We start from the raw sequence: 27060 nt of genomic DNA, 5'->3' as shown, positions 1-27060 counted from the left end.
CGCACGGTCTCTGATGCACCACGCAACCGCAGACGTCATGCTTCTAGCAAGGGTTCTCGGAATGTTGGTGTCCACCATCCATATTGTGCCATGGGCTCGAGCTCATACTCGCCAACTCCAGTGGGCTTTGTTGCCGTTTCAGCAGGACATTGCCAGGTCAAATCATCGAGCAATTCCCTTGAGCCCCGCACTGCGTCTTTCATTCCGCTGGTGGACGAGGGTCCAACATCTCACCCAGGGCACTCCGTTCAGAGAACCCCGCAGGACTGTTATCACCATAGATGCCACTCTCCTCGGCTGGGGAGCCCACTGCAACTCCCAGTTCGTTCAGGGGGTTTGGACCACAGCAGAGCAGACTCAGAGCATCAATTGGCTGGAACTGAAGGCTGTCCACTTAGCTCTGCTCCATTTTCAGTCTCTTCCACTTGGACCATGTTCTCATTCGAACGGACAACACGTGTGCCAAATCTCATTTAAACAGACAAGGGGGGACCAGGTCCTGTCCTCTGCAGAACCTAGCTTTCCTCATATTCGACTGGGCAGAGCAACATCTGCAGTCCTTGAAAGCAGAACATCTCAGAGAAATTTGGAATGTGACAGCAGACTGGCTCAGCAGACAACAGGTGTTTCCGGGAGAATGGAAACTCCATCTGACAATTTTCCATCTTCTCCAGCGTCGGTTCGGCATTTCCTCAGTCGATCTGTTTGCCTCCAGTCGCAATTGCCAGCTACCCAGGTACTTCGCTCGATACCTGGACACGACAGCGGAAGTGGTGGATGCCCTGTCGCTACCCTGGCCGGATGGCCTATTGTACGCCTTCCCTCCAATACCACTGTTAGCCAGAACCTTGAGAAAGGCATGACGCGAGAGGGCCAAACTGGTTCTGATAGCTCCATATTGGCCCCATCGACCGTGGTTCTCGGATCTCCTTGCCATGTCAGTGACGGACCCTTGGATGCTCCCGGTCAGGCCAGACCTCTTATCCCAGGGCCCAATAATGCATCAGGATCCCAATTGGCTCAAGCTAACAGCGTGGCTTTTGAACGGGGACATTTAAGGTCTGCTGGCCTGTCCGAAGCTGTTATTGACATTATCTTGGCCTCGAGAAGACCATCCACCACCCGTATATATCAACATACTTGGGTGGCATTCTCCAGGTGGTGTCAGTCCCAGCACCTCGATCCTTCCCAGGCCACAATACAACAGGTGCTGCAATTCCTTCATAGGGGCCTCCTGATGGGACTTAGACCCAACACCTTACGTCGACATGCATCCACTCTGTCGTCCATTCTCTCAGTGTCCTCCGCTGGTGCTCCTATTGCCTCACACCCTTTCATCAAACGTTTTCTGAGGGGAACCGCGCTACGCTTACTGGCTGTATTCCACCGTTTTCCCTCATGGAGTTTGTCGAAGGTCCTTCAGGCTTTACAACGCCCTCCGTTCAAGCCCTTTAGGACTGTGGCTTTACGCCTGTTGTCATTCAAGGTCCTGTTCCTGATCGCGATCACCTCTGCGAGACGAGTTTCGGAACTGGGCGCATTGTCTTCTGCCCGCCATCTCTGTGTTTTTCACAAGGACTCTGTTGTGCTGAAGACTGATCCTTCCTTCCGTCCCAAGGTCAATTCAGTTTTCTATTGCAACCAGGACATTGTTCTTCCTTCATTTTGTCCCAATCCTACCCATCCTCTAGAGAAGGCTTAGCATTCATTGGATGTTCGGAGAGCTCTCAAGACCTACCTGTCTCGGACCCAGGATATACGACGAACTGAGTCTTTGTTTGTATCCTTTCATCCATGTTCTATGGGGCATAAAGTAGCTAATTCCACCTTATCCCGCTGGTTGCGTGCATGTATTACCTTAGCCTATGAGACCCTTAAGCTTCCAGTCCCAGCTAGTATAACAGCTCATTCCACTAGATCAGCGGCCACTACGGCTGCTTTTGCTACCAACGCTCCTGTTGCTGATATTTGCAGAGCTGCTGTTTGGTCTACCCCACACTCGTTTATAAGGCATTACAAAATAGATTGTTATGCCTCTGCCGATGCCTCTTTTGGCAGACGAGTGTTGCAACAGGTTCTTGATGATTAGGATGTGGGTGGTCCCTCCCTTTTATGGGCTGCTTTGGTACATCCCGCTTGATGGCAGTCCTCCTATGGAAAATGGACCATTGGTCTCACCTGAATGGTGATTTTCATAGGAGGACTGCCATCACGACCCTCCCATTTGGAGGATACCTAGATATTTTTGGGGTTTTTTTCATATATTCCTGTTACGCTATTATATTAGATTTACTAGTGAAGTCAAGACTTCTATTAATGTTATATCGCTACGTTAGAGTCATATTATTATGATTATTGCTATTGTGTTATGTCTTTGCTGGTAGGCCCGTTGGCCTTTTCTCCTGCATTTTTAGATATCTCTCTTTGGACTCACTGCGAATGAACTGGAGAGTGGAAGGGGCCTGATGCCCCTAGTCTTGACTTCAAAAACATTCTTGCCTTCGGACGATAGGTGGAGTTACAACCCGCTTGATGGCAGTCCTCCTATGAAAATCACCCTTCAGGTGAGACCAGTGGTCCATTTCACAACCATGAGTAGGTCAGACAAAACAGTTATGTGAAACACATTCTTAATGTGGTTTGTTGTCATTTCCCCCTTTCTTGATGTTAGCGGTGGCAGGCCCTACCATTTCTGAGGTCTCTTCTCTCAATATACTAGATAAGTTGGCTGTTTTTCCAGACTCCACCCAGGGTTTGATGAACTTCAGACCGAGGTCTTTTACCATGTTAACTCCTTCATAGGTTCGGTTTCCAAACAATTTCAAACAGTGTAGGAATTTGAGCAGGCAATGTCTAATATATTTGAAAAAACAGCATTGGCCACTGTTTGATAATGCATTTAGGACAGTATGTGGAGACAATCTGGTCACAAGTATTCACGCTACTTTTAGTGTTATCATAATAAAGAATGATCTCAGGCTTGGATTTGCAGTCTGAGATTGCTGCATCTTTTATTTATATAAGTGTATATCCCAAGTTTTTGATATTCAAGAAGTATCACAACTCATGGTGGCTGACAATTAAAACCAGCTTATAAAATACAGTTTTTAAAAAGAGTGTCAGATCATAGGAAGCTGATTTATACCAAGTCAGACCATTGGTCTGTCTAGCTTGGTAACATTTACTGACTCACAGTGGCTGTCCAGAGTTTCAGACAGGAATCTTTTCCAGCCCTACTTGAAGATGCTGGGGATTGTACCTTCTCTATACAAAATATGTGCCCTGCTATTGAGCAATGGTCTGCTGTTGACAGTTCTAGATCTACAAGGAACTCTGTGGGTATTTTAGGATTGGTTTATTTTTCGATGTGCCAACCAGAGTCAGGTTTCTCTTAGCTAATCTCCTGGGCAATGAACATTTTATCAATGGTTACAGGTCATCCAAATCCCTGTAAATTTGGTGTTTGTTTCTTAACCACTGTCCAGCCTAAGCTTTATTATTTACCTATTAAAATATTTTTATTCTGCCCAATACCATATCAGTCTCCGGGCAGGGTACACAAAAATTCAATTAAAACAATTTCAGAGTAGATAAAAAACACTAAATATACATGAAAACTCTTAAAATGACAAAGTAGTTAGTTACTACAGGGTTCAGCTGTGCCATCAACACAAATGTCTGGGAGAACCACCATGTCTTGATCTGGTGCTGAAAAGAAAACTGGTGACAGCCTTGCCTTGGATTTTGAGCTTTTGAAGCTGGTTGATTATAAAGATAACTGATGCAATTCTCAACTACACATTTTGGAAAGATCTTTCTTTAAACGGATGAAAGGGGTCATCTAAAGGTCCTTGATAGAGAGTTGTCATTAAGCCTGGCCACCTGCTGAGGTGAGGACACAAGCATTTGCAGATGCAATTGAGGTGAAAATGACCCCAATAGCAAATCAGTAAGTATTGCTGAACATGAACTCAGAAATAGCTAAGATGAAGAAAAAAAAGTTTTGCTAAGACATAAGGAAATTTGTACGTGGCAAAAAATTGTCAAATTCATCTTTGCAAAGGGGTTTTGTAAACCTGTTGGTTCTATTGATCTGTGATACCATGTGTAGTGATGTCAAGGAAACTGAATAATTTGTCTGTTATGAAAATAGAAAAATGCTTTTTTTCACAAGCTGACTTCATAAACTATGGTTTGAAACTAATTTGTCTTAACAAATCATAATTAAGATGAAGTGGATTTTTGTCCAAGTTCGGATGTCATCACAAGCTGCAGTTAATCTGAGATGGAAGCAAAAGCTTTCAAACTCTTCCTTGCAGCCAAGGTGGGGGATCAGTGGGTGGGGGGAGTGTGTTGAGTCCAAAGCTTGCTGTAGCTTGTTCTCATAAACACTGAAGCACAGTTCACTGTTAACATCTGAATGAGGCCCAAAGTATTAATATTATACTATTGTGGAATTGGTACTCCTGCGTAGTTCCTGTGGTCTCTTACGTATATTAAATGTTTAAAATATAGGGTTGGAGTAAAAGGAGCCCTTGCACATACAAAAGGTGCTGTCTGCGCATGGAAAAAAAATTACTTACGATAAAGCATTGTGTAAAAAAGTAAAACTAAATTGCTGCAGCTCATTCTTGTAACATTAAACCACGGTCCATAGTAACATCATAACGTTCTGGTATTGGTACTGTTAGGTTGTTCCTGTAGTTTCTTACATAGATCAAACTGTTAAGCATACAGAAGGTACCTTCTACTTGTAGAAGAACTATTGTACTTCTCATGTTAGAGCATGCATGAGAAAAGTGAAACTAAATTGAACAATGGTTTGTTGGCTTAGTTTATTAAGTTCTTGTATGTGTGCAAAAGGAGGCATGAGAACTGCTATATAACCTGCCTGTTACAGCACTGTATGAACTTTTCGGCAAGCACTTGTGCAGGCAGTTACACAGCTGTGCTAGTGGCTATTTTTGTTCTGTTTATGGTTCTTTGGATCCAACCCGTAGTGCTTTCTAACTGAATCTGACAAACCCATAACTGTGCTAGTGGGCACTTGATAACATTTAATTTGGTTATGTGGCTAAATGAGCTAGCATTTGAATGAGGACACTGTTACCATTTGTGTAACCATATTACATGGAAAAGGTTGCCATTATGAAATAGGTTTTCAGTGAATATTAACCTACTTGTAATAAATACAATTAATAAGGTACATAAAAGAATAAAATTAAGTGCATTTTGTTTCAAAGAATTCTTAATGAACAGAAAGTGGGCAGCACAGATATGACAGGAAGGTTGAATCTAATCTGAATTATGAAGTGACCTAGGAAATTTGCTCAGAGGGGATTACAGAATAATTATGTTAATATGCAATTATCACCTCATTTCTTCTGTAGTAACCTCAAGATGTAGTGTAGTAAGGGTGTTATAGCAAGTGCTGATAGTTTGCAAAAATACTGATGTTTGAGATTTCCAAGACAATAAGACTAGCCTGAGGCCGTTAAGTGATGATCTGTCATCTTGAAGACAGATATGACCTTTGTGCTTCATTTCTTAAAGCTTACATTTTATGGCTACAGGCAGCTATAGCTGCAGAACTCATTAAGATTTTTCTAAAACTGAAATGTTTATGCAAAAAAAAAAACAAGAAAAACCCTACAATATTTTAGAGAACTTTGCTTTTAGTTTTTGAAAAGTATATGATAGAGAAATGATTGAAGTACTGAAACATAGAGTGTTCTTATATTTTTAGAAATCTGAAATAATTTAACAAGTATCCCCAGCTGAATCCAGATTTGTATTGGTGCTTTAGGATTTGAATAGAGATTGCACATATTCAGCATATCTTTGGTGTTACAGTTACTCTTACATATATAATCCCACTGATGTCTAATATAGAAAATGGGGGGTTTAGCTGGTCCTCCCCTTTGCAGCTACCCAAATGTGTTCCAGATCATTGAGGGGACCCTTTGAAACAGTGTGAGATATGATGGAAGAGGCTGCAGAAGGAAGGGGAAATTGGCAAACTTCTGCTCATGGAAGGTTCTGCTGGATCAGAGAGCCTTCTGTCAGTGAAGGGACACAACCAAATAGTGTAGGTTGAAAGTATGTTTTACTCAAATGCTTGTTAGGTGTATTTCTACCAGCCCATAAATAAAATTTAAATGCAGTAAATAAATTTTAATGCAGTGATTTGTTGTATAGGATTTTAGCCAAAGTGTTTTCTGAATTTCAAATGCGTTACATTGTTTTTGAAATTAATAAACCCAGTTAAAAGTGCCTACTAGGGAAAGATACACTTCAATGCTGCTATTTTGAAAAATAAGCATGTTTATAAAACTTGATTGCAATCTTACCACATTGTCTTATTGTACACAGCAGGACTTGCTTTCAAGTAAGCATGCGTATGGTTGGATGGCACACCACCTTATTTCTAGTTTTTGTGCCATGTTTTTATGAGTTCACTTCATTACTGCTCCATCTATGTCATAAAATCTTGTTTCAGATGGCATCTCATTATTTCTTGTTATTTTAAACATCACAGTTTCTACATAAATATGTTTTATTAGTCTTAATTTAATCCTGATGTAACAACACATAGCAATAATACAGAATGCAGGACTTAACTTGAATCCATCAATCTGCATTTGATTATTCTCTATAATTTCAGTTGTCTGATAATATACTGCTTAATATTTTGAGGTTTTAGAGTTAAATTGGATTAAAGGTACCCCATGCCAAGAGCAAAATTTGTGTAAATTTAAAAGTGTAAAATGTAACATAAAATGTAAATGCACTGCCTTCAAGTCAATTCCGACTTATGGCGACCCTATGAATAGGGTTTTCGTGGTAAGCGGTATTCAGAGGTGGTTTACCATTGCCTTCCTCTGAGGCTGAGAGGCAGTGACTGGCCCAAGGTCACCCAGTGAGCTTCACGGCTGTGGGGGGATTTGAACCCTGGTCTCCCAGGTTGTAGTCCAGCACTCTAACCACTACGCCACACTGGCTCTCTAAAAATGTAACATAGCCAAATGTATAATGGATGTTGGATCCATTGTGGAGAAAACATTTAACTTCCACAAACACTACAGTCATTACAATTTTAATCTAGTGCCAAGGTCTGCACAGTGGTGACCTATAATCTATATGGTGTCATAAATACATTGAAAAAGGCAGTATCATTATGAAGTCTACCATTTGAATTCCACATGTCTATGCTTGCCCTATGCTTGACTATTTAGGTTGGGTGACTATGGATTGAAATCTGTGATCCATGTGGACTGTGCAGATTGGATGTGCTGCATTAATGCATCTGATCTTTGAAATAAATGTCAGCACAGGCTTGGTCTTGGAACATGGTGAAAAAAGTATGTATAAAAAAGTCTGGCTTCTTCTGACAGATCAAATCTGTTTTGATCTTTGAAACATTCTGTGCTTACAGTGGTTCATTTAAATTAAAAATCTGAGTGAGTTGAATAGGCTGCATTAGATGTGAACTAAATTCTAGTTGATATTGACAGAAGTGTTACATTGAATAATTACCCCAATACAATATTGTCTATAGTAGTCATACGTTTACATTTTTTTATGTTTAGAGAGAAACAACATGGCTTGTTATTTTCATGCAGGCTTGCTTTAAGGTTTTCTTGAAGTCATTCTGATAATGATAATTGCAGTCTCCAAGCAAATATGATATTCTTAGTTTACCACCCTGCTGTTCAGGGGGTACCAACAAAGTTGCTTTAAATGGGAAGCGTCTGTTCTTTCTCTGAACCCCTAACACCAGAACAGATGGATAGAACATGGAACATGAAAGGTTTTACCTCAGAGGTGGCAACAGTGAAACCACTCATTAACACTGAATTTACCACTTCGTTAGCAACGTTGCTTCCTGTTGAGAAAAGCTAATATCGACTCTCAAATTGACTGAGCATACATTTGTCTACTGCGAGTGTAATAAGTTTGAGAAAATACAAATGTTTCTATTGCATAAACATCCCCAAACATCTAAAACTTAATTTCTGTACTTAAGTTTTCAAAGATAGTGTGTGAGATACTTTGGACCCCTACTTTCATTTCACTAACATTTTGCAGTGGTTTCTAATAATTCTTCCATGGCCATTTTTAACCTCTGTTATAGTTCCTACTGGGTGCTGCATTATCACCATTTTAGGGTGATAATACTGAGTTTAGTTTATTAGGAGTCTATTTTTATTCATTTGTAAACCTGTTAATATAAAAATGCAATGAATTTTAAAAGTGAAATATTAAAACTAGTTATAGTTGTCTAATAAGGCTTAATAAAGACCAGAGTATTTCAAGATATTTAAATGCAAGATCCTTAAATATTTATGATTTTGTGTTCAGCTTCTCATCAGTATGGAAATACTGATTATTCAATATTTAAAGCAGACTGAAAACATTGGTCTGATATTAATTGCATGAAATGGCTTTCATTATTTCAATCTTTCAATAATGAAAGAATGTCTTTCATTATTGAAATAATTGTAAATAACCATATATGTGTTTTTTGAAAAATGAGTTAAAATGATTTTCCCAACTGTAAAGGATTTATCTGTTAATGTAACTGAGAAACGTCTACCTTAGGGTCCTTAAAATACTGCTTTATTGTGCAATGTATATTGTGCCAGTTTCAGTGGTTAGAAAACAGATTAGGAGCAAGACAATTTATTGTTCAGATTCTTTCTGATATGACTGGCTTAAAATGTATTGAGAGATCTATGCTTATTTTTATCATGGATATGTCTTAAAAATTAAGTCACAAACTGTTTTATTGTAATTTTTGTATGGGCTGAGAACCAAAAAGCTACTTCAGGCAGGGATGGCACTTGCATGAAGCAGAGTGAAGCTGTCTGCCTTAGGGGGCACCATGAAGGAGGGGATAGATGAATGCAAGAACTGGATTCTGAAAGATGCAGCGCAAGACTTTTTAAAAAGTGTAGATCCTAGTTGGGATGATGATAGTGCTTCCATGTGGGCTCCACTTCAGGTAGCAAAATGTTCTGGGTTAGCAATGACCTTAGGTATGCCCAAGGACCTAAGTATTCCCAGTGGGAGTTTTGGCCTTTATGTAAAAATGCAGAAACCTCCCCTCTCCATGCAGTATCACAAACTTCTGTTGAAAGTTTCATTTGAGAGACTCCTCATTATCAAATTATGTGGGAGGATTGCTGTTTGAAAAGCACAATCCCAAATTTCTTTGAAGTGTATGTGTAGCTAAGTACATAATTTGTGTCCTGACTATGGTGTTAAAAAGACTTGAATAACTCTCGTCAATGCGGTGAGTGGCCTTGGATAGTTGTGTCCATAGATTGTAAAGCCTATATAAGGTGGTGCAAATATATTGATTAGTAGCATCCCTTCTCACCTCTCCCCCTGTTCTAGTGTGAAAATGTATATGCAGAATATTAAGTAATATTCCTAAGGTTTTTTTCCTGCTTTGTAGATGAAAACTTCACAAGAGTAAAATGCATGTATATTCCAGCAGTTGCATTAAATAAGATTACTTATCTCTTCTGCAGTAACAACTACAACTTAAAGTAATACAGTTTTTAAAAAATGCATAGAGCAGTATCCAACTAACTCATTCCATCAGTGCAAGGATTTATGCTTGTGCAACAGAACTTCCCCCCTCTTCTCCCAGCATGCATCCTGCACCCTCCCCAAATCTGCTCCAAAGGGTTTAATCAGATTTAGGGGGCACACGGGTAGGAAAGCAGGGAAGTTCCATCGCACAAGTATTATACAGCCATGACAGTGGCAGCATAGATTTTTCGTATTCCGCAATGTTAAATTGAAAATACCCCCATGCCATTCTGATGCTTCCCATAAGGTCATTTCAAAACAAAACCTTATAGTCCTGAACTTGAAACACTTGCTTAACAACCCTCTAAATTTTCATGGTAATACACACAAGTCAGAAAGAATTGAGAGTTCAAAGTGTAAAAAGAGAAAAATCAGACCCCTGTTGCACTTTTTTCTGTCAGTGTTCTTATAGTCTGTTGAAATTAATTAAAAATCAGCCATGTTCACAGCCATGTAATCCTATTACTGACCTTGCTCCATACTCTGACCGTAGTCTTCTGCAGTTTAAAAGTTAAGAAATATACTCAGAGGCACATGTTACCAAATTCTTCCAAGCTACACAGGAAGTGGATTGGACTGTGAAAGACCAACCCAAATTGTGTTTGCATTTTGACAAATTTGTAGGGCAGTACAATATCTCAGTGAGGAGTTCAGGTCTCCTGCTCCCCTGGTGCATTCACTATAGCTGCCCAATTTCCCTGCTTTTTAAAGTTTGATAGAAATATCTGTGGGCTATAGGTACATTCTTAAACTGTAAGGTTTTTTGCCTATTAGTGAATAAATACTTGCACTGATGAAACAAGTTAGTTGGATACTGCCTATAATCTGGACCATTGATCTTTACTGTAGAAACCTAGGGCTGATTTAGGCAAGACCTAGAGGCATTGTTAGGGGATGGCCCAGGATCTTTTGTGCCAGACCCTGAATCTCTTGCACCTTTCTCCGCCTTTTCAAAAACTTTATTTACAGGGTTGTTTAGTGTATGTAATGCACAGTGTTGGTTAGACCCCAGCCACCCACCTTTTTATGTGCCCAGAGGCATATATACAGATAAACATATATGCGTCATGGACTAGTTCCCCAAATTTTTTAAGTACCTTAGGAACACCCCTGGACATGACTTTCCCCCCATGCAGTGCTGTTGAAAAAATAGTAGTGGTGCTCCATATAACCTCCTGTGTTGTCCCCTGCTTGTGCATGCAAATGTTGCTGCCACCTGGGCCGTACATTGATGACATTTAAGTGCTGGATATGTACTGGTTGACACACTGAACCATACATTAAATTCATATATAAAAACATAGTACAGAAATTGGTTTTATCAAGCTAAACCTCCAAAAGGTTGCAATTGTTTTTTCCCCTTTCTGTTTCTCTCTGTGAGATGTTAGTGCCTGGAATCCAAATTTTTAGTCATTAAAGAGTAGACCTAGTGAAATCAACGGGATTTGGATTTGAAATAGTCATAACAAAGAATCTTGTGGCACCTTAAAATTTACTATGACATAAGTCAGAATGTATTTTGGTGAGTTTACTCTAATGCTTGTGCAATAGAACTTTCCCCTCTCCTCCTCCTGTGCACCCCCTAAATCTGTTCTTGGTTTTCCCCCAACCCTCCATAGCAGATTTGGGGAGGGCAGAAGGGGGAGGGAGTTCAGTTGTGCAAGCATAAATCCTTGTGCTAACAGAATTGAGTACATTGGATACTGACCAATTTGCTTTTCTCCTCTCCTCTAGTAAACTTGGTAAAATTTCTTGGTTTACAGTTTTTATTAGCAGTAATGTTGATCATTTTCCCATAGCTCTGAGACTGAATTTTAAAATTTGACATATAATTTCTACTGAAATTGGCTTCCTTCATTAATAGTGCATTTATTATAAGTGGTCATATAATAAATGGTCATCCTAGCTATGAAAATGCTTTTTAACTGATCCATATTTAAGCTTAAAACTGTTCTAATATAAAATCGAAACTACCTTTCTCAGATATAGGTAGAAGTTCTAATAAGGATCTCTTTGCTTTTATTCTAGCATAAATGTGCTTAATGGGCAGAGCAAACCAGCAGTATGGATGAAACAGAGATCAATACTCAGATCACTGGTGCTAAAGAAGGACTTCTAGATGATAGCAACTCTGAAAAGAAGAGCAGCATTCTCAAATCACAAGAATGTGAAACGTCATTTCAGAAAAATACATTAGCTCTGCCTGAAGAGTTATCAAGGGACAAGTCTGAAAAAGCCTTAAGTGGAGGCCAAATGTCTCTGTTTATACACTCTAGTGCTCCTACTGTTTCAACTGAAAATTTTATTCTGCCTACAGGAACTGTTGTTAATGGACCAGTTTCACACTCCACTTCCATTATGAAAAAAGGCAGCCTTTCATTAACCACTGCACAAACTGTGGGCCATCAGGCAGATTCTTGCTCAACTGTGACGGTGGTACATGATTGCCAACTTCCCACAAAGACTTCGACCCAAAATTCAAGTCAGCACCAACTTTTGTTTTTGTTACCTGAAGCAGCACATGCTAAGAACCTAACACATTCCATAAAAAATCTACCTCCCTCTGCTTCTGTTGCTTGTGACATACAGCCATCTATAGGAAAAAGCATAAAATCAGATAGCACTTTAGTCAGCCAAGTAGAAGCGTGTGAGGATAGCAAAAGTTTGCTAGAAAAAGATGGTAGTAACAAATCATTGACAGGCACATCCTCAGGTACAGGTGACTTTGGAACTGAAAGTGATACAAACTGGGATCCACAGAAGGAGTTTATAGAATTTCTCATGACAAGTGAAGAAACGGTAGAGAAGTCACCAGTTCAGCCTAAAATGGGTGTACAAAAAAGGAGAAAAAGAAAGATGGATGTTAGCAAAATAACACGTTATACTGAGGACTGTTTTAATGAATCAAATTATATTCATGACAACTCAGAATCACTAGATGTTGAATTTTTGGAGCAGAGTGAGAATCTACAAGTAATAGAATCGCAGAAATATTCATTAGCAAAAGTGAAGCCTGAATCAACAGATGAGGAATTGGAAGTTGTGGATGCCATCCAACAATTAATTTATAATCCAAGTAATAAATGTGCAGATGATACTTCTCCTGTTCACACTAGCACTTTTCTTTCTAATACTCTGTTAAACAAATGTGAACAAGATGATTTGGAATCACCATCTAATTTCAGTACTGATGAGCCATCATTTTATCCCTGTACAAAGTGCAATGTGAATTTTAGGGAAAAGAAGCACCTGCACAGGCACATGATGTATCATTTGGATGGCAATAGTCACTTTCGTCATTTAAATGTTCCAAGGCCTTATGCATGTAGGGAATGTGGCCGGACCTTTCGAGACCGTAATTCCCTTCTTAAACATATGATAATTCACCAGGAAAGAAGACAGAAACTGATGGAGGAAATTCGTGAATTGAAAGAACTTCAGGATGAGGGTAGGAGTGCACGGTTACAGTGTCCACAATGTGTATTTGGTACCAATTGTCCCAAAACCTTTGTGCAGCATGCTAAAACCCATGAGAAAGATAAAAGGTACTACTGCTGTGAAGAATGTAACTTTATGGCAGTGACAGAGAATGAGCTTGAATGTCATCGAGGGATTGCCCATGGTGCAGTGGTGAAATGTTCAATGATCACTACAGATATATCCCAGAGAAAAATACAGAAGAAGGCATTAGTGAAAGATTCCTACATGGAATCATCAAAAAAGTCAGCTGACTATATGTGCAAAATGTGTCCATTTACTACATCAGCCAGAAGCATTTTAAAAAAACATATGGAATATTTGCATCCAACATCATGCATAGATCCTTTTGGTAGCCGTCTTAGACTAGAAAAAAGAAAAAGTCACATTATAGAAGAACCTTTAGAATTTGTTAGCAGGACTAAACATTTAATCAAACAATCATCTGCCTTTCCAAAGAACTCTGTTTTAAAACAAGATATAAAAAGACCATTTGGCTCTGCATTCCAGTCAAGTAACTTTGCAAAACTTCACAGGAGACCCCCCAGGATACAGAAGGCTCGGAAAAGCGTTGCACAGTCAGCTGTAAGTGTGTATGGTCAAAGCTCTACAGACAAGCCTATTTTGTATAGAAATAGCACTGGCCAAAAATCTAAATATTTGCATCATGCAGAAAAGCAAAAGGCTAGTGTCAAAGCTAACAGTAATTATTTATATAGATACAAACATGAAAAGCATGGGATTAAAAAATCTAGCAGCCCTTATCTTTTACATTTAAAAAGGGAAGCTACAAGATCTGTCAGGTCCTTACCTTTATTGTCTTCAAATAATTCTCATGGTAGATTTATTATGGATTCTCTAAATTATGATGCAAAAAGACCAGGAATCTATAAAGATAAGCATGTAACTGTAAAAAGATTGGTTAAAAGACCAAAAAGGGAAGGCTCTGTAACAGGAGATGATTTGGACAGTTATCCAGACTTTCTACATAAAATGACTGTTGTTGTTTTGCAGAAACTTGCTGGGAAAAAAGACAGCTATGAAACGGAGGATGAAAGTTCATGGGATAATGTTGAACTGTATGATTACACTACACGGTCTGTGGAGGATGATTCTTACAGTGATATTAATCAGGAGCATGTAAACCTGTTCCCTTTATTTAAAGGTAAAATGGAAGAAGAAACTGGTGGTAAATCCTCTCTTAGATATGAGCAAAATGATGGATTTTATTTTGAGTATTATGAAGATGGCGAAAGTAGCAATTATCTGCATGATTTTCAAGATCCTCATAATTTAGAAAACATAGGCACAACATTGCCAAAGCATAACTCTGTTTTCCATTGGACTGACTTATCACTTGAGAAAAAAAACTGTCCATATTGTCCAGCAACTTTTGAAACAGGTGTTGGATTGTCTAATCACGTCCGCGGGCATCTTCACAGAGCTGGGTTAAGCTATGAAGCCCGTCATGTTGTCTCACCTGAGCAGATAGCAACAAGCGACAAAATGCAGCATTTCAAAAGAACTGTAACAGGAACCCCTGTTAAACGAGTTAGAAAAGGTAAGTGTGGGGTGAAGGGGATGTATAATAATGTGGATGTAGATCTGGTTTGTTACATCCTGCCTCGTAATAGCTTTTACTTCTACTCTTGGGGAAAACTTTAATGTGTACAGTTTAAGCAAGCTGGGTCCTTAGTGTCTGGCAGATTGATAAATCAATCATTTTTCTTTTTAGCTATTGAGAAATCAGAAAGTTCTTCAGAACATACATGCCAGCTCTGTGGAGGTTGGTTTGACACTAAAATAGGATTATCTAATCATGTTCGAGGACACCTAAAAAGGCTTGGTAAAACCAAATGGGATGCACACAAATCTCCAATCTGCGTTCTAAATGAGATGATGCAAAATGAAGAAAAATATGAAAAAATCCTGAAGGCATTGAACAGTCGGCGTATTATTCCCAGACCATTTGTTGCTCAGAAACTTTCATCAAATGATGAGTTTTTATCTCAAAATGTTATACCTCTTGAAGCATACCGCAATGGCCTAAAGACTGAAGATATATCTGTATCTGCATCAGAGGAAGAAGGGCTGAGTTTCCTCAATGAATGTGATGAAGCAAAATCAGTACTACATGATGACAAAAAAAATCAGTCAGTCACACTGATAGAACTTTTGAAAAATAAAAGGTTAGGAGAAGAAAGAAATCCTGATACCTCTCCTCAAAAGATCCATAATCAAACTGCAAGAAAGAGGTTTGTTCAAAAATGTGTTCTTCCATTAGATGAAGACAGTCCTTTGATGTATCAGCCACAAAAAATGGACTTGACTATGCAGTCAGGTAAGAGGTTTGCTTATAGCTGGGTCTACTAGTCTGTAACAATGTTAATAACTTGAAAATATATTACAATATAGAATTCATTCCCACCCCCAATATTCCAAAACTAATTATTTCCTCTCAGGCATCTTTTTTCTCTTTGCAATGATCTAGCCAGAGAAATAATAATGAAATGAATCTTTAACATTAGTATTGCCTTAGTTTTGTGCATGAAAACTGTGTTCTGAAAGAGTAGCTTTTGCTCTGTAATGGCTGAAGATGCATATAAAGAGGAAACACGTGAACATCTGCTTAGCAAAATATGATACCACTTAAAGAGCTGATACATCTGGGAGAACCCTTTGATCTTTCAGAGACTGTAAGTGATGCAGATGTGTGATCCGTTCATATTTTTAGGTTTGTTCCTTTATCTGGAGTAAGATTAGACTTAAGTGAATGCATGCCTCATTGGTTAACTGGATGATGTATGGTCTGATCTATGTCTAGATTATCCCATCAGAGTAACTGGTGGCCCCTGTTTGAACAAAGTTGTTGCCACCAGGGTTCTGATACAAAAATATCTAAAGTTTTAAAGATTTATCTTCAGAATTGTGCCAACAATTTTATTCATTTATACTACTTTTTCATAGTCTACAGTATGGTTTTAGGATGCTCTTCATAAAGGTGTATTTCAGTTTGGGGTGTCATGGCTCAGGAAAGTTGAGTTGGAATTCTCTGATGACAACACCTCTGCACAAACCTTGATGCAGCTATCTTTTCTCAATCTAGTTTGAGTTAACAAGTTATGTAATCTAATCTGCGATGAACGTGCATGATCTTGTTTTATACCCTTTTATCATTGAGCTGGTTCTTTCATTACTGCAGTATGATAGTCTTGTTCATTAAGAGGCGTTATTTGATTAGCAGACTCATGTGATGGACCTGTTGCTGTGTAGCACTGTTATGGACTGCAGGTTGAACATTACTATGACTGTATAAAAACTCCCTGCTATTATAAAAAATGCAGTGTTTTTTTAAAATGGGGAAGCATTCATATATTTGAATCTCTGCACTCTGAAGTTGTATAGTATGTCAACAGGGTACAGCGCATGAGATCGCTAATTGTATTCCAGAGTCTACTTTTGTCTCATTAGATACCCTGTCTTTACACCAAATTCTGCCTTAGGTGACAATGAGGAACTGAAAAGGTAAATTAACATGGTATTTATAAAACAATATGTGGTACATTTGAATATTTTTATGGGTTCCTTTAAGATAGGAGATTTCCCAATAAAGCTGATATCTTGGACAAGCGTTACATAAACCTAGAAGATGACATTCAAGTATAGCTTGTTAAACACGAATTATTGTGCTGCTTAATGTAAGGTAGCATATCTTCTAGGTTTCACTCTAAAATAAAAAAGCTACTTGCATAATACTAATAGTTATATAAATAGAGCCTATAAGCTAATTGTGATTAACATAGGATTTGACAGTTCTCACTGCTACTTCAGTTATTAAAGCTTTCATTTTAAGCCTGTGTCCAACCAACATTACATTTTCTCAAATATATGAAACACTGTTTTAGTGTCTAGTTATTCTGTTATTGTAATGTATCTAAAAATTGCTTTGTTTTTTCAGCCTCTGGCTGACAAGATTTTATTTTTGATGACAAAAATCCAATAAATGAAAAACCTCTTCCAATTTGTTGGCTGTGTTGTCTAAGACAATATTTTTAAGGACAGTGAAAACTTATGCGTTTATGAAAGTAAAGTTGAGACGAAACCATTTGTAGTGGTTTCTTCGTCTGATGTAGCTTAGTATTGTTTCACTGTGTGTTCTTTCCTGCGATAACTAAGATGTTTGTTGATGATTTATTTAGCACAAAGATTTTAGCAAAAACTACAAATCATTAACTTTCATTATTGATTGCGCATTCAGAGTAATGAAGATAAAATGCACGAAATAAAATGTTTTGTCTAACAGCTGTGCAGTGGTGTGTTTTACCACCTTTTCCTCCCAGCCTTCATCAGCAAACTAATTTAGTATTGAGCCTTTTACAGTTTTGTGGATAAAACACTTTAATTACCACTTTGTCAACTAGACTTTATAATTCTCTATATTGGGAACATTGTAAGCTTTGAAATTTGTTTAACAGAACTGTGCTAGTCAAATAGCAGAATTGTATTTTGGGATTAGGGAATAATATGTGTAATGTGAAGATTAGCAGGGAAGTGATAATAGGTGATTCAGAGGAGCTTAGGGATTCAAATCATGCCTTCCATTTTCCCTACAAAATAGCATGTTTTGTGCTAAATACCACATATGAAAGTAATAGCCATGAGCTTGGATCTTTCTAGTATATGAAACATTACACTGATGCAGTGAACATACGTAAAAGCAATTTTAATACAGAATTTTTCAAAACGCTTTGAGAGTTTCACTTTTAAAGAGAGAACTGGATTATAGTTTTCTTTTGAATGATAGGTATGCCTGTGAAGCTTAGAACGTGTGTGCATTGCAATACGGCGTTTACAAGTGCTGTTAGCCTGTCCAACCACTTACGCGCTTATGCACGAAAGAAGAGTGCTGGACTTTTGACTGGGACAGGTATGTTTGTAAAATCAAGTCTGTCTGTATACGTTTTCCTCATCAGACTTGACAAATTCATATGCTAATTCAGTTAACATTTAAAATCCTCTGAACAGAAGTTGAATTTGAGAAACAGAACTTTTAGCAACTTGTAAACTTACGTTGCTAATGTCCATTTTTTTCATGCCTGTTTTTTATTTTCATTGGTTTATTTTTGATCCAGCATTATTTTCATGTGTGCAAACAATTAAGAGCTGAATGCTTTTTGTTTTCTGGCTAAATGCAAAAGGAGCTGCTTTTTTTATATATAATGAGGGAGATTTTCACCTATTACCACTTACTCCTTAGGTGAATTAAAATCAAAATTGGCTAAATGCAGGCAACTATATGTGGTATAATTTTCAGCACATCATGTTGAATAAAACTTCTATTATTTCTCCCATATTTATTATTAGTTACTTCTTTTCCTTTGGTCTTCCACAAGATTAAATAGATAGTAACAGCAAAGGGTAACTATATTTTGTGTATCCCTTTGGTGCTTTATACTGTGACTTAGATTTTGACAGTATTGGGACCCCAAATAAAATAGGTCCACCAAGCTAAAATAGTTTTTTTTGAAAATGAGATATTAGAATACTTGTGGAGTAGTCAAGCATGTAGTGTATAACCCCCCCCCAAAGTGGGAACGCCTAAGACCAGAACAGTGCCATTTAAAAAACTATTAAGACTCTTCAGTGGGGCTAAAATGGCTTACATGCAAGGATGCAATATAAGGAAACCACTGTTTCTAACCCAAGTCCTTAAAATCACTAGCATTTAGTCCTCAGGGTAGTTTAATGACTTCTGTTTTTATTTAACATACAACCAAGCTAGGTTGTTAACCTGTCTCCTAGCTTTACAGCATACTCTCTAGGTTTATTTGTACTGTTAATTATCCATGAATATCTTACAATTTTCCTGCTGGCTTCTGTGGGAAGTTTGAACAATCTTGTGTCACTATTCCATGAATAGAGGGTGGTACTGGCCTTTCTAAAGCCATTGCAGCTTTTCCCGCCTACTGTATATGCCATTTTAATGTGCGTGAGCATGCTAAATTTAAGTCTGTGTACCCTTAAAGCTTCTGATCTTTAATGCAGCTACAAAGCACCTGATTCTTAACCATGATTGAGGGAGTGGACTACGATTGTGTGCTCTCCTTCCTCAGTCATAACCATGGTTTTGAGTTATATTGAGACTGCCAATAACCATGGTTAATGTGCACCAGGGCTCACTTTTAACCAGAATTTGAAACCAAATTTGAAGCTGGCTTTTCAATTCCTGGTTGAAAGTAAATCCTAGTTTGTCTTTACCATGATTAATGTCTGCACCCATGGAACCTAAGTTAAAGCTGATGGGGTGAAATGGAGTGCTTAAAAACGGGCTGAGTATTCATGGTCAATGATCTGTTTCTAAAACCTTCATGGAATGGGAATGTTATATCTGTATAGGCTCAGAAGTGGCTTCTGACAAACCCTGTAAATGAGCAAAGCACTTAATCATAAACTAGCTAGTCCTTAGAACTATAGGTTCTTAATATTAGGCTTGCATTGTTGTAAAAGTCATACTTTGCCATCACAACTTGATAGGCATTGAAAATGAATTGGAATACTTTTAATTTATTGCTTATTTTGATAGCTTTAATAGTGTGATTATCCTGTGGTAAAACTAAAGGGTGGAATGTTAATGCTTAAATAAATTAAATATTTGAATAGCTGTGAGTTACCTGCAAATGTGAGACTGCAACAGATTTTGTTCCACTTTTTAAGGTTCTACAAATCATAAATGGTTGTCTCTTAACTTTGTCTAGCTGGAAATAAATTGCCCTATTGTGCTTGAGTATTTAGTACTGTCAATGCAAGTGAAGAATACCCTACCAATTTTCCTATGCATGTCTGAAAACAGAATTCTGGTGTTTGTACAGTTTGACACCACTTCCATAAATTTTGTTGTTTTCTTTTATTTCCTTTATCAGTTTCCCTAGATGAGAGAGAGCTGTATTTAGGAAAAAACATATAAAATTATTATTCTTTTGTGATGAAAACATAATGCCCCTGTGCTCAAAGGTCATGTCAGTTGGTTTACTCCGTAATTATTTTTCTTCATTTCAGCTTAATTATAATACCTAGCACTACTACTTTTCGTATCATCACATATTTTTGAAGGAAATGCCATAGCCATAAATTCCTTTGAACATTTTTTTTCAGTTTTGTACCCTTGTTACATAATTGTATGCATAAATGACCTTTATTTTTATGTGTGACAATTGCTATGGGACCTTTTGTATTTTACTTTTGAATAGGAGAAAAACTATCAACTATCAAACTCACTGAAGCTGAGAGGAATGTTTTTTCCAGGGCTACATGAGCTTCTGGTCAAGACATTGGCATTTTTCAATACTCTGCCTTTGTTTATTTAGTGGCCTGTTGAGAACATGAGCATGCCTTTTCCTGTAATGGTCAATTGAACCCAGTGATCAGATACAGATGCTACAGTGAAAAGGGTAAGATTTAGAGTAGTGATGGCCTTTGTCAGCCTGGAAAACTCCATTCTCGCTGGTCAAACTGCTTAGGGACTAGAGCCTGCAATCATATTGAGTGACATTGCATTGGTGCTAAACAGCGCAGGGGGCGCTAAACAGTGCAGAATGAGGCCTGTCCACTGAACATTCCTGGTGTCATTAGATTACTCTATTCCTGTTAGTTCCACTTTCAATCTGGTATGAGGTATCCTAATGAAGAGAAAATGCCCATATCCCCTTAATAGCTACAGCTGTTTTTAGTTGGTGCATTTCAAGATGTATAAAAATGATGATTTATTTTATTTTTTAAAGAAAGAGTATCAGCTATAATAAGCTTCAAACAAGGTGCTCTTTTAAAGTGAAGTGTGATCTTCATGCAAACATGTGCCTTAAAACTGAATTTATGTCCATTTTATAAACTTGGGAAGGTTTTTTTTCTTTTTAAAACATGTTACCATATGGTACAATAGTCACCATATGGTGCAGTAGTTCTTCTATTACATAATAATTATATTATGGTTTTATATTGGAGGCCAGGGACTAGAAAGTCATCATAGGCACTAGAATCCAGGTAATGCCATTCTATATTTCACAAGGATTATCCTCTGAGCACACATGAACTTCTACTTCTGTCTTATGCTTCAGCTTCCTAAATTCTGCAAATGTGTTCAGTTCTGAAATTACTAATAGGTGGCATACAAATACTCTGATAAATTATATTTATTACTCTACTAACTGTTTTAATTCTACAGTTCAAAACGCATGTGGGATGTATGGTCTAAGATAAGACAAAATCATGTGAAAATATTAAACTTAATTATAGTTCTGATCAGGGCTGGCCTTACTACTAAGCCAGATAGAGGTGGGCCACTTCAGGTAGTAACTTTGAAGGACACCAGTAGTCAATTACTTTATATTTTTGTCATCATGGGGGAAGGGATTTTGATTTTCTGCCTCTGTCACCAAAATATGTTGGACAGTCTCTAGTCTTGACCTCATTTGTAAGGTATTATGCATTCCTTACCATTTTGGTTGTCATCTTTTAAGTTTTTTTGCTTTCTTTTGTCCACATTGAGGTGGGATGATCAGATCTGTGATGTAGATGCCCTGTTCTCCTGGAGCATAATATTTTGTTTATTGGCTTTTGAAAATATTTTCCCTAAGATTGTCATTGTGATTTTGTTGGTAGTAATGTATTGCACAGATATTTTGAGAATAAGGACAGGTGCATGCCACACATTTAAAGCATATCTAACACACATTTAAAACAGATAACTTCCCCCAAGAATCCTGGGAACTGTGGTTTTCCCCTCACAGAGCTACAAATTCCCAGCACCCTTAACAAACTACAGTTCCCATTATTCTTTTGTGAAAGTTGTGCTTTAAATGTGCATGGGGTATGCTTTATATGTATGGACCTGCCTAAATTATTTTCTCAAGTGATTAGAACTAATTCAGAATCAAAAGGTTTAAGTGTATTTTTATTGTTGTTAAACCTTCATTTATTTCCACTTAGCATAGGATGTGTAATCTGGTTGGCAAAACTAGAAGATAATAAAAATTGTGGTGCTTAAGAATTTAATTGAGATGTAAGGTACATAATTAATATTTGAAAAACTGTTAAAGTGAGACCTGACATCTAACAATCTAAATACGCATCTAACAATTACATAGTTTCAGCATAGGGAATTTTTATTTGCAAATTACAAATTTATTCAAATTCTACATTACATTTGAAAACTGACTTCCATAAAACTTTGTGACAAATCACACAGCTTTTATCATTCTTGTAAGAATTTATATGGCTCATTGTCAGCGATCTCCTGGTAACTGTTATATTATTTTACTATTAAAACTAGCTTTCTTCCCTACAAATTTTGTAGAAAGTGTCTCATTAAATGGTTGTCTTGCAAGTTACCAGTCTGGCATATTAGGGAATGGTGAGGCCTCTCTTGTATCTCTTGAGATCTTTCCCCTGTTGACTTATACTTTACTGTGCTTCTTGGAGGTTCTTTTCCCTCATCTAGTATTTTCAATTTCCCTCCACCTCTCTTGTTTTGCCTTTCCCTTTTTGGTACCTTCCAGGCTCCTTTGTTTCATTTGACTCTGCTTCAGGAGCATATTCTGTACAGAAATAGAGTTGGGAGGTACCTCAAAGGTCATTAGTTCAATTCCCCACTAATGCAGGAATCCAGTATAGCAGAGGAGGGAAATTTTTTAGCCCAGTAGCCAGATCCTTATCTACCCCCTCCTCCAGCAGGCCAACTTTAACATGTGGATGTAACAATCTGCCTGTCAAATCATCTGATGTCATAATACCTGATAGAAAGGTAGGTTGTTCTGCCCATCTGTTAAAGTTCCTGGTGCAGTTCTTCCCAAGAGCCTGGTAGCCAGCTGGTTGTCAGGCCTTTGGGAACTGCAGCACATGGGGCTTATCAGCCCAGGCAAAATGCTGTTGATAGGCTTGAATTCACCACTAATGGGCGGTGAGTTCAAGCCTGCCTTCTTCAGGGGTCACTTGTTCAATCAAGTTTCCCACAGAGAACTTGGTTGCACAGCCAATTCAGCAGGCTTGAACTCATTGCCTGTCAGCTGATGGGCAAGACATTCAAGGTTGCATGAAAGTGCTTTGCCTGGGTTGACAAAGCCACTTGGCACTCTGGTTCCAAGTGCCTGACAACCATGTGGTTGTCGAGCATTTGGGAAATGCTGCACAAGGGACTTTTGACAGGTGAGCGGGACAACCCACCTGTTGTCCTGCCCTGCTAAAATGGAGGGGAAAAGCTCTGTTTTAGCAGTGGTTTCAGTGAAAATAGCTTTGTGCTATTGTAGCAAGGTGCACTCCACCAACAATTTGCTAATGGGTGGTGGGAGCACATCTTAATCCAGCAAAGGAACAATCAGGAGTTCCCTTTAAGCTCCAGTTTTTTCCATTCTACCGATGTTGGTACCCACTCATATCACATTGGGTGTTGGGCAGGTGGCTGTGGTTTGTGAGGGATAGCTTTACAGGCCAAATTGGGAGCCCTGCCAAGCCAGATATGGCCCATAGGCCGGAGATTCCCCACCCCTGTTATGTTGTAATTAGATATTTTGATTTACTGCTTCTGTCTGAAGAGCCTTAAAGATTAGTTTGTCAAGAACTAAGCACATGCATTTAAACAATGAATATATGCACATACTTAATCTTTAGTTGATTAGGTCAATATTTCATAAATATTCTGTAAAATAGTAGTTATGTCATTGCAAGGATGCACTTTAGCATTATTAGAGGATTGAGAGAGCTTTATTTCTGGAATAAACATTCTAGAAGCCATGGATTAGATGAGAATGTAAATTAGTGTCCTTCTACTGCTTTACCTATAGTTCTACTCTATTTGTTAAAATAGACACACATGATGCACCTAATATCATAGCTTGGCTCCTAAGGTAAGTAAAATGGAAATGGATTGCCTTCAAGTTGATCCCGACTTACGGCTACCATATGAATAGGGTTTTCATGGTAAGTGGTATTTAGATGGGGTTTACCATTGCCTCCCCAGCTGGCTAGGGCCTGCTGAGCTTGCCACAGCTGTATAAGCCAGCCCCTTCCTTGTCCACAGCTGCCAGCTGGGGGGCAACTGGGCTCCTTGGGACTATGCAGCTTGCCCACGGTTGCACAGGTGGCAGGGCACATAACCCCTGAGCCACTCCCTGTGGGGGTGATCTTTAGCTGGCCCTTTACACCCAGGAGAGACAAGTGGGGATTTGAACTCACAGACTCTGGCCTCCCAGGCAGGCTCTCCTCCCCACTGTCCTATACCAGCTGTAAGATAAGTACATGAAAGGAAATTTTACTGGTCTCTCCTACCCCTTGCACCAATCTACAGCCCTCAAGACACCTCCCAGAGGGTTGGGGCACCCTCTTCAACAATGGGGGAGGTGGAAGATTGTCTGAAATTGGGTAGAAGTCTGCCCAATTTTGGTGGTTTCTCCCCTTCCCCCAGCAGCCCGCTATATCCCATCCTATATTTTTCAGAGAGTTTTTTATTGAGTGGACTGCAGGAGGGGAGGGGAGAAGCTTTCTTTCCATGAACTTCCTTACGTTAACTAATTACATGGCCTTGGTACAGTTGTTCTGGTTCTAACCGGAACTGAGCATACATTTTATAATGTCATGTTCATCTATTGGTAGAGCTTTTGCATTTGTCATTATAAAATAAGATATTTGTGGACCAAATAGTGTCCCTAGTGTTCTCTGGAATAATACACAGTTGATAGTACTTAAGAAATTTCTAGCAGAATTTCTCAAAGTCGCTCAGCTTAAATTAGTGGTTCTTTTGCCCTTGCCATGATTGAAACTTAAAAAGAAAAGCATTTAGTTGCATAAGAGAGAAGTTGACTTGCTAATTTATTTAAAAATATTTATATCCCACCTTTTTTCTGCCTTACAACAGACCTCCAAGGCTGCTTACAATAAAAAATAAAATTAACAATAAAGATTTTTAAAATAAGGCAATAGTGATTGAAAAAGGTGCTATCTTCCAACTGCTGCTGTTCAGAGGTTCTACACTGACCAGATAGGAGAAGACCCCTGTGATGCGTCCTTCCCTGGCTCTCCCTGTCAGGTTCCTACCTGCTCGTGGTTACTGCCTGTCTCTCCCTGTCAGGTTCCTACCTGCTCGTGGTTACTGCCTGTCTCTAGGCACCACCAGGGACTCCACCAGTCCGGACCGCTCTCTCTTATGGTTTCTCTCCCCGCTCTAGCACAGATCTCAACAGATCCCCCTGCTAGGCAACCACTAGTAACGTCCCAATACTAGTATTCCCAGAGACTCTGAATACTGGTATTGTTATTCTCTTCACCGCTGCCACCATTTGTTACCGTTCCCCTTCAGCCTTGGTCATTACCTTACCCTCCCTTCTGGTCTGTGAAACTCCAGCCAAGGATCAGGCCTTTGGTAAACCAAATTAAGTATTTATTACAGATAACAAAGCTAACAAGATTAACAAGATTTCTTCTTAAGGCACATAAGCATATGGTTTTACTCAATACTAATCCGAACTCCACCTCCCTCCTTCTCCACTCTCTCCTGGCAAGCAACTCTCTCAAACCCCACCAAGCAATCCACTCTTTCTCTTCTCCCCCCCCGATTCCACTCTCACTCTTCCTTTTATACATTCAGCCATTTTAAACACTCAGCCAATCATCTCGCATTCTACTGCCCATTCACTCCCCCTCTTTCACTCCACTTACCATGTATCTTCTAAAACAACAACACTTACCATATATACATTAATATAGAAACATCACAACCCCCTCCACATGATTTAGTCCCTTGGTCTGGCACCTCCTCTAGAGCAGGTGGATAGTTAAGTCAAATTTATTTATTTACTGCTTTTCTTTAATGGCACCCAGAATGGATTTTCAACAGGTACAGTTACAACAATAAAAGAACATAAGTCCACCGCGAAAATATACAATACAGTACCCAATTCCTAACATTTAAACTAGAACACTGTCACTACAATAGCAACATTGGCTAGATACTCTGCAGCTCCTGGCTTTTTCTAGCATCAGTGGTGACTTCTTCCCAATATTACTTGCCCAGTCTCCTGGCCTTAGATGTTACTGATGCTGCTCCAACTGACGTTCTTTCAAGGTTATGCAATACCCATAGGGAAAAATAACTTCCCCATGCCAGTGGAAGTGAGCTATAGTAACCAGGGCCAGATAGACCAGGTGTTTTCCTCACTGTGATGGGGCATTATTTCTTGGGTGGCTGGATAGTCTGTGGTTCCTGGTTAGGGTGAAGGGGACTGATCCTAGAGGCTGAATCCACACGAAAGTTATATGTTGATGTCTTGTTTAGCATTGAGAATCATACTAGAAATGTATCATCAGGTGGAGCTACAATTAACTGGCAGATATTTATTATTGTTATTGTTATTATTGTTGTTGTTGTTGTTGTTATTATTATTATTATTATTATTATTATTATTAATATCCCACCCTTCCTCCCAGCAGGAGCCCAGGGCAGCAAACAAAAGCACTAAAAACATTAAAACATCATAAAAACAAACTTTAAAACACATTAAAACAAAACATCTTCAAAAACGTTACTTAAAAAAAGCTATCAAAACATCTTCTAATATTAAAAACAATTAAAAAAATAAAGTTTAAGAACATATTAAAAAGCAGACTGGGATAGGTCTCAACTTAAAAGGCTTGTTGAAAGGGGAAAGTCTTCAGTAGGTGCCAGAAAGATAACAGAGATGGCACCTGTCTAATATTTAAGGGGAGGGAATTTATTTATTTATTTATTGCACTTGTATACCGCCCCATAGCCGAAGCTCTCTGGGCGGTTTACAGCAATCAAAAACATTAAACCAAATATACAATTTAAAACACATATTTTAAAAACATAGGTGCCGCCACACTAAAGGTCCGTTTCCTACGTTGTGCAGAACAGACCTCCTGATAAGATGGTATCTGCAGGAGGCCCTCACCTGCAGAGCGCAGTGATCAACTGGGTAT

The 27060-nt window shown here is 38.6% G+C and overlaps 1 protein-coding gene across 15 annotated transcripts in view; it reads left to right on the top strand.

Annotated features, from left to right (window-relative positions):
• ZNF644 (zinc finger protein 644) overlaps positions 1 to 27060 on the top strand; it is a 112889-nt gene that overhangs the window by 59056 nt on the left and 26773 nt on the right. For 11 of the 15 annotated variants that reach the window (XM_061633629.1, XM_061633632.1, XM_061633623.1 and 8 more), the window contains 3 exons: positions 11629 to 14638; positions 14813 to 15418; positions 17882 to 18004. In XM_061633629.1, the coding sequence (XP_061489613.1) occupies positions 11665 to 14638; positions 14813 to 15418; positions 17882 to 18004 (3703 nt within the window). In that variant the 5' untranslated portion in view covers positions 11629 to 11664. The remainder of the gene's footprint in view (positions 1 to 11628; positions 14639 to 14812; positions 15419 to 17881; positions 18005 to 27060) is intronic. The other 4 variants (XM_061633638.1, XM_061633635.1, XM_061633636.1 and 1 more) reach the window with 4 other exon arrangements.

The sequence above is a fragment of the Rhineura floridana genome, chromosome 6, assembly GCF_030035675.1.
Source record: "Rhineura floridana isolate rRhiFlo1 chromosome 6, rRhiFlo1.hap2, whole genome shotgun sequence".
NCBI lineage: Eukaryota > Metazoa > Chordata > Lepidosauria > Squamata > Rhineuridae > Rhineura > Rhineura floridana.
This window is presented reverse-complemented; position numbering and strand designations above follow the sequence as displayed.